Consider the following 13,938-nt stretch of genomic DNA (forward strand, 5'->3'; position numbering starts at 1 on the left):
ACCTCATTTCTTTGCATGTATTTTTCCCAAAATTCCCATTTTTTTCTATGTAATTTGCTCCTACCCATTTCTAAAGATCTGAATTCCAGTTGTTTTATCTATGTTACTATATTCTCTACTACTAGTAAATTTGATTTAGACTTTGCTTTCCATTTTCTAGTAATTACTTTTTTGGCAGCCACCATAATTAGACAAAGCAAGGCCTTTCTATGTGTAGCCAGTGCGGATTCTGTATCATAGTTCAAAAAAATAATTTCCTTAGTTAAACCAATTTGCACACCCAGAGACCAGTCCACAGGGAATCTTTAAAGTCTGTCAACTCATTACAGTCCCATTAAATATGTTCCCATTCACCTCTTTCTTCCCATCATACCTCCAACAATTGCTGTCTACCTGAGGAAAAAATCTTTGGAGTCTACCTGGGGTATAAAAAATGGCTATGTAAACAGTCCCAAGCATATTATAAATCTTCGAGTTTGTTGCATATTTGGGAGACATACATATATCCCATTATTTCTTTGTGAATTGCTCATCCAGTCTCTCTTCCCAATCCTTTCCAACCTCCTCTGATTGATTCTTATAGTAATCATACAATATTTTGTATGCTATACTAATTACTCCTTTTTGAACAACAGCTTCTGTTCTAGGATCTACTAAAACTCTACCAGTGCTAGTCTTTTGCTTAGGATTCCCCCATTTCTTTCTGTTTACCTATAGTCTATCAGTCTTTGATAGGGAAAGCAATTTGTGGCCTGCAGTCCAAATAAAGTCTTGACCTCTTCCCATTCTATTACCTTTCCCACTCCACTCTTAATTATTTTCTCCCAATACCCTGTTTTTTGCCAGTTTTCTCCAATAAATTCTAGCCCCCTCTTGTCTATTGCCTGTATCCCTAATTATAGTCATCACTATTGGCAGAATCTCTTTTCTGCATGCCTGTATTGGCATAGTTATTAGAATATTTTCTAATACTTTATGAATATAATATTCTGTATGGTTATTATTCTCCTTAAGGATCTGCATCCAAAATCCCAGTCTCTCCTTGTTTCTTGAGCCCCCCCCCCCCTTGTTTCATCATCATCCCTTTCCACTTTTAATTACTGGTTTCTGTTTGTACTGTCTTATGCCTTAACTCTGTAGCTCTGAAATACCCCTTCAAATTGGGTAATCCCAAACTGCCTTTTTCAATTGGAAGAATCAGCTTATCCCACTTGACTCTTGCTGTTTTCCCCTCCCAGATATAACCCTTCAGCTCTTCAGCTATCCACACCTTCTCCTCTGGTTGATAAAAATAGCCTGACATGTAAAAAACTTAAAGGAGCTAAAAACATTTTAACTGCTTATATCTTGCTATCCATATCCATACAGTTTCCCAGCTTTTGTATTACCTTTTGTTTAGTCTCTTACCACATATCCTTAGCTGCCACACCACAATCCTTTTAATCCGTACTCCTAAGTGCTTCATTTTATCATGTCCCCATAAATATGGATATTGCTGAACCAAATTGTGTGTAGTTACATAATTTACAGCTATTGCCTTTGTTTTAGCTTCATTAATGTTGTATCCTGAAAAGATAAGAAACTGCCTCAAAATGTTTCACAACACTGAAATATCCTTTTCTGGATTTATCAGGTATAAAATAATATCCTCTGCAAATAGAGCCAGCTTTTCTTGACTACCAAACCAATTATATTCTTGAATTTGAAATGTAACAATTTATTGAACTCTGAGATGCACATATAACAAAGAAACAGTGATCATTATTTTCATGATTTAACAGTGCTTATTCTTTCTTCAGGATGCTGTAATCTTAAACTGAAAAAAATATAAGTAAGAGGATACGAGGGGGGCTTGCCCCCCCCCACTATTAAAAATGTATTTTATTTTCACAAATGTATGTGCTGCTTGATTACATATATTTAGAGCTTATATTTACTTGAGGCAATGGAATTCCTGCAGAAATGTATGAACTGTTTTTAGATCTATATATATATGTATGTATATCTGTCTGTATATAAACACACACATATACGTATATGTGTGTGTGTGTATATACTTTATATATGCATATATAGCTTGTGCATTTTGAATGAGTATAGTAAACCATTTAAGGTTTTTACTTGAGCTAGCCTGAATAAGATTTGAAAAAAAAAATAGGTTGACTCTTCTCTTCAACACTGCAGTACTTGCATACATATTATGTAAGCAGCATTTGCATTGCAGAGCTTGTTTACCACAACAATGTCCTAAAACAGAATAAACAGGAAACAAGTAACAGGCAAAACAGTACATAGGCTTTTGACATAATTTTCACACGTCTCACTTCGTAAACAGATGTACAGATGACACTGTGTTCACAGGTGCATCAGACATTACTTAACTAGACATTTTTTTGTATATTTGCCTAGGAGTGTTACAGATAAACACTTCAAAGACTGTAAACAAATTACGGTTAGTGTTCGGTGTTGGGAGTCAATTGCTGAAATGCAAGTTGATCGGACAATTTACAAATTGTGGTTCACACACGCGAACTTTTAGATAATGCCAGCACCTGAGCTTGCACAGATCATCAAAAGTAGTTCAGTAAAATAGAGTTGTACAATAACATGGTGTATCTAAATTAAAGAAAGGTCACAATAAAAGCTGTAGATTAGGTGAAAAGTCCGGTCACACCATAAACGGTCCTTCATCTCTAAAAACTTCAATGGTGTCTTGTGAAGTGCACCACAACTGAGGACGTTATTTGCAATGATGAGCCTTAGATGCATGTAGTTCTCAAGTCATCCAGCTTTGATGTTATTGAGTACTGTGCTCAGTTTGGGATCTGTAACATTTAGTTAAAGTATAGTTGGAGAGTATCCAGCACTTTACCAAGATTCTGACCTTAAGATAACTCACTTTCTCAAGCCCTTAGAGTCTCTGACAAACCTCTATAGCATCGGCTTCTCCAATACAGGGATGACCTCTACTCCTCACAAGTAGGCAAACTGTGGAACTGCCTTCCAATACAGGGATGACCTCTACTCCTCACAAGTAGGCAAACTGTGGAACTGCCTTCCATTTTCTTTAGAGGAAACTGCAAACTCTCCCCATTTCAAGTCACAACTAAAACAACACTTTCATTCCAAGTGAATTTGTGATTGTGCTTTTCCACCCGGGTGATCTCTCAATTCATGTCAAAACTACAGATAATCCGATAATGTGTACAATACCTGCTGTACACACTGTTCTTACAGGTTCATAGGTAAATACTAGACTTACTATCCTGGCAGACCATTTTAAGCGTAGACAGTTTCCCTTTTTGTGCTCAAATTAACCCATCCCATTAAAGACTGGCCTTACCTATCCCATGGTCATTAACTTATACTACCTCTAATCAGAATAACTGGGATCATATCGTAAATAATTTGAGGGAACCCATGTGTGGCATAAAGAGTTTAGGAGTTGCCTCTGTCCACTAGTAGTACAGGGGCAGTCTTGGTGTAAAATGTCTGTTTCCCATTCATGTTGCAGAAGAGGTTTAAATCCCTAGAGAGAGTATTTCTGATGCCATTTGACTTGCTGATGTGCAGTAAATCCATCAGTACTGGGTCAGATGATGCCTTGTATGCCAAACAAAGGTCACCTCTTAGCAGTCTGTAGGATACCAAATATAATGATGGGGCTTTGAGTTGGAGGACATGTTTAGGTCTTGTATCCTATTAGTAAGGTATCTCTGTGGGAGTTCCGTTTGTTGCATGTGTCCAGAGAGATACATTCCAAAGAGGCATTATATTCAATGATTGGAATAATGAAGGCTTAGTAAAGGGGGGCAATGACTTCCCTTGATCTAGACACAATCCCTTTGTTTATAAGCTGTCTGTACAGTATAGAAGGACTCTCTTACAACAATGGGCACATTTTGGTTAAAAGTTAAATCATTGTCCAATTAAGATCCCAAATACCAAATAAATGGGTCAACTCTTAGGGCTGTATTGTTAATGTGGTTTGCTACTGTTATTCCTGATTAGATTGCTCCTTAAATTTCTTAGTTAGTTCATTGCAGCACTGTTTATAAGAGAACATACTCAGAAGTTATGAACATTTCTGTGTAAAAACTCAACAAATACTCCGAACATAATACAAATCCAGATCCGTCTCAAATGACAGGTTTGTTAGGATTAGCATTTTATTTTAACCTTTTAGTTCTAATAAGAAAGAATTTTATTCTTAAGGGATTAGTTAGGTGGGAAGTGTTATCTTGAGAGGTTGTATATATGGATTATGTGTGAGCAGTATGTAAAATTATTATTTTTTTTTATTTACACTGTAGTGAATGGGAAATGGGGTCCATGTTTCACTTTGTTTAATTAAGAAATTTACTTGACTTATCATATTTAAATTAAATAAAATCGTGATCTGAGTTTGTGATGTTGCTTTAGGTAGAGTAAGATGTTTTGGGGGATGTTATTTTCTCCCTCTTTCTCCCTTTTTTGTTATGTAGTGTGTCAATTTTCATGTTTTACATTGTAGTGAGTGGAAAATATGGGTCCAGAGTAATTCTTTTTAAATATTGTTTTTATTTTATCTTGTAGTTTTAAATTAAAATAAGTATGTTTTTGGATTTAGGGGGCTAGATTTAGTGTGCCAGGGTGCTTCAAGGAGGAATCTTCTGTACCTTTTTTCGTATGTTGTATGCAAAGTTATACTTTTTAGTTTCTACCAGGTTGTATAAATGAGACAGGTTTAAGGGAATTTTAGTAGTTTTGGTGAAATGGTGAGAGTGTATATAAATTGCTGGTGACATACCAAGAGTGTAGATAAATAATGTCCTAGATGTGTGTAGAAACATTTTTCATGTGTATGTGTTAAGCATTTTTATTTACTGCTTTGTGTGACCTGCTTATGTTTGCAGCTACCAATTAGATGACCCTGTGGAAAGTCCCCCTGTGCAAAACTGGTGGTGCAGCTCAGATGATCATATGTGTGAATCATCTATACTGCCTGGGTGGTGTTGGACACATTATATAACATGCTGGGCATTACACACCATCTGTCAGCTGAGTGAGTGGAAACCCTTCCTAGTGATGCAACTCTACCATTGTGGATCAGGTGGGACCTTAAAGGGAATGTGTGTGTAATCTGTGCCTCCAAAGATATCAAGGAATTGGAATATGCTGTAAAATGCCTGCACAGTAGTAACTGTTGTATCTGTACTCCTGGGGAGCCAGGTACTCTCCTCCTCCTGCTGTAACAGGATGTCAAGAAACTAGAGTAATATACATGAGGTTGTATCCTGCAATATACCTAATATGTCTGCCACTGAAATGCCAGTGTAGTTAAGATTATTAGTGCTACACAAACCTTTTTTGCCCCGTTGAATGAGCATTCCACACAACCCTTTAAGTCTGTGTGTGTGGGTGACGCAGTTCAACTAAGTCTCATATGGCCTCCCTATGCACTTAGTTTTGTCCCAGTTTTTCCTGGTCCATAAGGTGCTGTTAGTATTTTTGTGCAGTGGAATACATAGCAGGCACTGTCTCTGATGGTGATCCTTAACACATGTTTGGTTATATCTGCTGCTTATGACATACTTATCACATGCACCAGTGCCTTTTGGCTTTCAGAATAAGTCTACAGTCCAGCTCAGTGGGTCTACGTTATATGTTTCCTAATCATTCCATCAAGTTTGATGTCATTTCTGTAATCCATATGCCTCATTTCCACATCCTGCTTAATCCAAGGTCAACAACTTAATAACTTTTGCATTTGCCTGGAAACAAGATGCTTTCCAATTTCCAGGCAGATCCTTTAGGAACTGTTGACCATATTTAAACATATTTTGAGGTTATATGATTGTATTTTTTTTTAAACTTTCTATGGTTAGGACATCTACAACCATCTACTTTATTGTAATCAAGCCACAAAGGTACATTATTGGTTTGTCTCAACCTTCAGCAGGTTCAAATGTAACTTTGCAATCGAGGTATGGCATGTATCTTATATGGCAGTGGAGATAACGTGATGCCTACTTTAACTTTGAGACTTAGTTTTGTGCCTTTGGGAGCTTGGAATGTGAACTTTTGAAGAAGAGATGTGAAAAAAAGAAACAGTTCCATTTTAGTCAATTGTTCACCAATGCAATTTCGTTTCCCTGTAAAAGTGAAAAAAAAAATTAGTAACTACCCAAGGTAAATGTCTGCTTGAAATATATAAACAGTAAATGGCAACAGTATCATCAGATTAAACTAAAAATTGTAGTGTATATACATTTTTGAGTATATGGCAGAATATTTGTTCAACATTAATATAGATATAATTAATATAAATATAAGAAAATATTAATAAAAACCTGCTAATTATTATATCATAATTTAACATAAAATGAAAATATATATGATCATACAGTATATGAAATCTCAGTGTAAGTACTGATAAAAAGAGATAAACATTGCTTGACAAATGGAATACCACTATAACAGCAATGTAAGATACTCTGTCCAGAGAACAGCTCAAGCAAAATCTGGAAAGTGGTATCACCTTATATCATCAAATGATCAGAGTATCTCCCAATTATTAGTCAAGACAAGCACCCCAGTATGCTATAGTGGATTATTAGGCCAAAAGAGCGGTCTTCATTTTTATTTAAAAAATGAACATTGGTGTAACTGTGTAATTGTGAAATGGTCAACAGTGTTTATCCTTCAAAGGAATTCTGTAGTCCATAGGTTCTCCTGCTGTTCCACAGTGACCCTCCCTAAATCCACATGGAAATCCTTCAGCCCCCTCCCATAAATATTAAAAAAGTACTTTGGGCATTTTCATTAAAGAAAAAAAAAATACTTATGCTACCCTGTACAAAAATGACATCTAGCCCTTCAATATAATACACATGCACACACAATCAGAATTGGAATACTTAAAAGATTTGGCATATACATTATTTTACTATTAATTTGCAACAAGTCATTGTCTAGTATTATTCTTCATTTAACTCAGTCTGTCTTATACACATAACACACGCGCACTGGAATTTCTCAAGACTTGGGACTTACATTATTGTTTTACTACTGATTTGCAACAGGTACACAATCATTAACTAATATCATTCTGCATTTAACCTAATCTCTCACAATAGGTTTACTATTATATGGGCGACAAACAAAACATAAAATGTTTAATATACCGAAAAACATGACTGGACATGGAACACTGATCAAGTCAGTATACTGAATAACATGCCGATAATTCAAATCCGCATAATTTGACATACCATTCACAAGATTCACCCAACCAGAATTCCACATCCAGTGGTCACCGAACCTTCACCGGTAATTTTGATAGTAAATCCCCACATTAATATTGAATAGTTCATACATAACTCTCAACTGTCCAGATTTGTGCAGAATGTCCAGATTTTTGCCTCACATTTTTGGTCTCTTCATCATAAAATTTGTGGTTTTCTGGCAAATCACTGAGGACTGAAGTCTCTAAATACTGACATACATTTGAGTTTTAGACTTCATATATGTCAGAAAATTCATACTAACATGAGTCCTGTTATTTTAGCTGCTTTCCAAGTTTATAAGAAAATCTGTCCCTGTCTTTGGGCCTTTGTCCCCCCATTATTTTAGGTTTTGTTCACACTTCTTGCACTAAGAGGTTCAGAGGTATGAGTTCATATTTTAAGTATATAATACATTCAGGCTTGCTTGGGCCACCACTGAAAAAGGCCATAGCCTCTTCAAAGAGGATGACCTTATCATTCGAAAAGTATTGCTGCAGAGCATGCAGAACAAGGGATACTCCATTTTCAGAAATCAGGCATGTTGATTTTTTTATGCTGTTTGTCCAGTAACCTGCACAGTATTTGACATTTCAGAACTACTTATTTTTGAGGCAGTATGCAGTACTGAAATTATGGATGTCCTCACACGATGATACAAAAAGAACTACTAAATACAAAATATGCAGAAGAATGGTTCTAGCATGCTTAAACATTTTGTGATCTATCTGCAGTTATGTGAAGCATTGACCCATAGCAGCACTGATATAAGACTGAAAGTAAAATTGGTGCATTAGTTTGCACAAATACAGTGGTCTAAGATGCAATCACAGAAATTTAGACAGTGTAATGTTTTCTCTCATAGCAGCAAATGTTCCTCAGGCAAATATTCTGATGATAGAGCAGCTGCTATCATGTGATACATACCCTACAACCAGGAGGCATCCTGCTAAGTATCATGAGTTGCTCTTGTTAGACCATAACGTTATTGAGATTTACTGAATGGGAACTGAACAGGAGTTGGATGTGTGTGACTTGTATGCAGAACATATGACTCTGCCAGGCTGATGGGAATCATAACTCACTACCCTCAAAAGTCTGCCTTTTGCTTGACATACTTGTATCTGGGGAATTGCAAAGCCAGATGACAGAGTAGCAGTGCACCAAAATGCAGCTTTTAGCATCCTGAACAAGTGCCATGCAGTCATAAACTGAAATGCTTGGAGCTACATAAGGTTCTCATCAACATCAGCCACATGCCTTGCACTCAAGGAACAGCTAATATGGTTGCACACTTCCACATTATACTAGGAGGCATTGGGAGCACCCACAACAGGATAAAATTATCCTCTGTCCAAAAGGTAATAGGTGCAACAGCTGACAGGAGTGGCAATCAGTCAAATTCCAGACCATGTGGGTAGTAAGTGGGCAGATTCCACAGATCACAGCATCATTTACTGGCCATGTTCACAATGATTTTATATGGTAAAGTTATGCCATACACCACAGATTTATCACAAAGGAAATTCCTAAGGAACATTCATAGATGAGTGTAGAATCTACACAAATGTATATGTGCACAGGTGAAGTCAACAAAGGTGCAATACTCTTCATCTAAACTTATGTTTGTCTTTTACAGAAAGTAGTAACACCATGAGATCTTGCCTAATAACACCTATTCGCCATCCTTAATTGCCGCCGGGGGAAGCATGTAATGCAACAAATAGACTGACAGTTAATATAACTGAAACAGGTGTCTGGGTTGCTTCTGGCATTTGGACACATGAGGAAGTGCTGTACAGTATGCACCAGTGACAGCAGCCTAGATGGTTTCATTGTGTGTGTGTGTGTGTGTGTGTGTGTGTGTAGTTCTGTACAACAAGAAAACACAAGATAGCAACCAACCATGATGGCCTTCCAGCCCAGAGTGTAAGAGACCTATCACAAAATTCTCAGAAACCTGAATGTAGCTATCATAGGGTCATAGGTAGGTACTAGGCTATCGGCCAAAGGGCCTACATAAGCCTAGCCAGCAAGGTTCCATAGCTTATGCCACCCAAGAAAGTTATTTTCCTGTGCCACTGTCCAGCAGAGACACAGAAGTGAACCCCAGGGTGTATTTCCTATTTCCCATCCACTCATCAACATTTTTCTTGAAGAGTGCTAATGAAGAACTTTGCTTGACATAGATGGGTAGCTTGTTCCAGAGTATAGGAAGTCTCTGGGACAGGAATCTATCCATCCAGTGTGTCCTGTTTATTGTGGTGACAAGGTTTAGGTCCCTAGAGCATGTAGCTCAGAGAGATTGTGATTTCTTTAGGTGTAGCATGTCCAACAGCTCTGGGTTTGACATAGCTTTATATGTTAGGCAGAGATCACCTCGGAGGAGGCGATATGCTACGGAGTAAAGCTGGAGTTTTTTGAGACGGTCTGCATAGGGCATCTGTTTGAGGTCAGTAATCCTCTTTGTGAGGTACTTTGTGGCCTTTCCAGCTGCTGCAGATGTCTTGTGAGGTACATTCCAAAAGGGGCGTTGTACTCTATAATGGGTCTAATGAGTGACGAGTAGAGGGGAACAATGACTTCTTTTTTCCGGGATGAGAACCCTTTTATGATGAGGTGTGCCATGTAGAAGGACTTCCTGACTACTGTGGCAATGTGACTATCAAAGGAGAGACTACTGTCCACCTGGGTCCCAAGGTCTCTTATCACGCATTCGGTGTTAAGTAGATTGCTGCCTATGTGGTAGTTCATTGGTACAGAGTTTTTACCAAAGGGGATGACACTGCACTTTTTGGCATTGAGCTTGAGGCCATGGCTCTGACACCAGGCATCTGTCTCAGTGAGGCCCTTCTGTAGGATGTCCACATCATTTGGGGACTTGACTATGGCTCCTAGTTTGCAGTCATCTGCGAACTTCATTAGCCAGAGGCCTTCGGCATTAGCCTGTACTTCATCAACAGGATAACATTAATGAACCAGTGGAGGAAGAACAACCATGCATGAGATACAGGTGCTCACAAAATGTTTGTAAACATATGACAATGTAGAAGTATGTCACAAACAAAGGCACCAATTGTTGCATGAATTCAGTGGAAACAAATAAGAAAACACTGTATATTGAGAACTTTTATCCTTCTCTCCATTTGAATTTCAACAGAATGATATAACACTGTACTCAACACTCTTAAGTAATAAAAAATAGTCATGTGATACATTAGTAATGTGAGGAATTAAATAAAACAGAGAATTATGAGCAGATGGCCAATCATAACCTGCTTACTATGTTTTCGAGACTCTCAAGGTGAATCTTTGCATCCATTTTGAGAACACATAATTAAAGTTTATGATGACAGACCTGATCATAATTATTTTATTGCATGGAGGTTTATTTGTTTCATGTACTACTGGTTACAGAAAAAAAAAGAAAAGCTAATTGTTTTGTCTGTTTTCAAAGTCTTAAAGCACTTTTAACGAGCACTGTCAAAAAGACTGCAATTCAGTCTCCTATGTTTGCACCCACCTTCCATGTCTCTTAACTATCCAGGTTTTTGGAGAATGTCTAGATTTTTGCCTCATATGTTTCATCCATTCCTCATGAAATTTATTTTCAGACAAATCACTGAGGATTGAAGTCACTAAATTATGACAGACATTTGAGTTTGCAGATTTTACATCCTTCAGAATGTACAGGCGAACACAAATCCTACAACTTTTTGAGCTTAAACAAGAAAGTCAGGGAACCATTACCAGTAATGACAGCAGGGAGAAAGAAATATTCGCTGTCTTTACTGGTACGTACTGCAGATTTCACTGCCTAGCACAAGATGAGACCTTAACAAGCTAAGTAGGGGGAGTTTAATATTTGTTAAGATCGGGTCTTGCACTACAGTAGAGCTTAATTGATTTGTCTTTTTTCTGAATATTGGAATGTAGTCTTCGCATTTCATGGACTACAGGTATATAAAAATTATCCTTGTATGCATAATACAATATTCTTTATTTGTGATAAACAATAATTGTTCTTTGACTCAAACCTATGTTACAGTTGCAACTGTACAAAAACAAGACCTCTAGTAAGAAATATTCTCACAATTTGGGAGATCTTAATTTAAGAATGCAATTGAATTTGTTATGATTTAGACCAGTCAGTCACCAGACTAATTCTCTGTACTCAAGTTTATTTTCCTAGGTGCCACTCCTATTTTCAACATCGATTTTTTTTTTCTTATACTGAAAACAAAAATGTTTTGAGATCTTACTGAGAGTACTTTTAGACTGGAAAGACAAGGACAAAACTCCCTTTGTGGCTTGAAAGACAAGAACAAAAGCTTTTAATATTGCTGTAGTTACCTGATTTTTCACTGTATTCATGTAAGAATGTGCTTTTTTTTTTTTTTTTTTTTTTTGTGTGGTGGGGTTAGGGTTTTATCACTTTATTTGGCTCTGGTCAGTTGTTCTTGCTCTTTGTTTGGAACATAGAATTATGTGCTATTACATTCCATAGAGACTACAAGTACACAGAGCAACATAATATCCACAGAGGTGCAGTTGTCTTGACAACATTAATCCAGGGCAGTCTGACGTGTTTACGTTGATACTAGGTGGCATCATTAGCCACTATCTCTATGCATTATGCTATAACACAGTAGGTATGACAGTCATCTGTGCTGGCATCGGGTCACATACAAAGCATCACAGCACTGGCACATACATGTAGATACAAGGATAAACCCAAATAAGTGCAGGTTACCTACATTATATGATGGGGAAAATTTTTCTCTTCTCTGAAATGATGTGAATCTGGAAATGGTTATAATAGCCAGGGGGGGTGAAAATCCCATGTACAATGTGTGAGGTGCATCACCACCACAGAAACAAAGTTTACTGGTTTGTGAAAATAAATGCACATTCCATCAGAAGAAATACATTGATGATCAGAAGGCCAACAGAGGATGCAGTAGAGATTGTGTGCTTTATCAAAACACACTGTAATCACTAGTTTGGGGGTGCATGGTGTTGCAGAATATCTAAAAAGAGATTACAATAGGGCAGCTTATGCAGTTTGCATATAAATAGTGCTGTAAGGTCCGGGGGGGGGTGTGACTCTTTAAGCACGGTGCACAGAATTTCAGGCTGTATGCCAGTACACTAAGAGTGCAGAGGGGAGGGGAGTGTTTTTGAACAGAAGAAAGAGTATCATCCTGCACCAGGGTGCTTTCTGCATGCTTATACAGCTTTACATTTAGATGTAGAGCTGCACCTTGCAACTTGCAGGGATTGGCAACATACCTCTCAGCTGTCCAGATTTTTGCTTCATATTTTTGGTCTGTTCCTCTTAGAATTTATGATTTTCTGGCAAATCACTGTGATCATCTGGTGATTGAAGTCACTAAATAATGACATACATTGAGTTTCAGACTTCAATTCCTTCAGAAAAATGCATGCTAACACAAGCCCTGTTATTTAGCCACTTTCTAAGTTTATATAAGCAATATTTAAAATCTCTCCCCCCATTTTTGGGCCTTTTTTCCCCCATTTTGTCAGGCATCCAGATTTCTAGCACTAAGAGGCTGAGAAGTATGATGGGCAATATATGCTGTTGGACAGTGCTATGAGTGTAGTATGCAAGAATAAACGCTGCTATCAAGAAACTCACTGAACTGCTATGTGCTTATTCCTCATTCCTGCATACCACATTTACTTCTACTCCTGACAACATACCATGTGAGCTGACATCACAAAAGTACAGACTTCTGCCATGTTATAGGTTCATAGGTAGGTACTAGGCTATTAGCCCTAGGGCCTATATAAGCCTAGCCAAAAATGTACCCTGTCTTTCGCCACCCAAGAAAATTATTTTCCCTGGGGTGAATTTCCTATTTCCATTCTAATCAAGATGTTTCTTGAAGAGTGCTAATGAGAAGCTCTGTTTAACATAGATAGGTAGTCTGTTCCAGAGTATGGGAAGTCTCTGGGACAGGAATCTATCCCTCCAGCATGTTCTGTTTATTGTGGTGACAAGGTTTAGGTCCCTAGAGTGTGTAGCCTGGAGGGATTGGGATTTCTTTAAGTGGAGCATGTCCAACAGCTCTGGGTTTGACATAGCTTTGTATGTTAGGCAGAGATTGCCTCTGAGTAGGCAATATGTGAAGGAGGAAAGCTGGAGTTTTTTGAGACGGTCTGCATAGGGCATCTGTTTGAGGCCAGTAATCCTCTTTGTGAAGTATTTCTGTGGCCTTTCCAGTTGTTGTAGATGTCTTGTGAGGTACATACAAAAAGGGGCATTGTACTCTATAATGGGTCTAATGAGTAGAGGGGAACAATGACCACTTTTTTTCTGGATGAGAACCCTTTTGTGATGAGGTGAGCCACGTGGAAGGATTTCCTGACCACTGTGGCGATATGATTATCAAAGGAGAGACTACTGTCCACCTGTGTCCCAAGGTCTCTGATCACGCTTTCAGCGTTAAGTAGACTACCACTTATGTGGTAGTTCATCGGTACAGAGTTTTTACCAAAGGGGATGACAGTACACTTTTTGGCATTGAGCTTCAGGCCTTGGCTTTGACACCAGGCATCTGTCTTAGTGAGGCCCTTTTGTAGTATGTCCACATCGTTAGGAGTTTCGATTATGGCTCCTAGTTTGCAGTCATCTGCAAACTTTGTTAGC

At 37.9% G+C, this 13,938-nt stretch overlaps 1 protein-coding gene across 1 annotated transcript in view; it reads right to left on the bottom strand.

The window, feature by feature from the left end:
- Positions 1-3,578: 3,578 nt before the first annotated feature.
- LOC122814195 (cytochrome P450 2J2) overlaps positions 3,579-13,938 on the bottom strand; it is a 441,925-nt gene continuing 431,565 nt past the window's right edge. The window contains exon 11 of the mRNA XM_044086801.1: positions 3,579-6,134. Within this exon, the coding sequence (XP_043942736.1) occupies positions 5,944-6,134 (191 nt within the window). The 3' untranslated portion in view covers positions 3,579-5,943. The remainder of the gene's footprint in view (positions 6,135-13,938) is intronic.

Source organism: Protopterus annectens, chromosome 10.part0 (assembly GCF_019279795.1).
Source record: "Protopterus annectens isolate FY-2018-M chromosome 10.part0, PAN1.0, whole genome shotgun sequence".
NCBI classification, from domain to species: Eukaryota; Metazoa; Chordata; order Ceratodontiformes; family Protopteridae; genus Protopterus; species Protopterus annectens.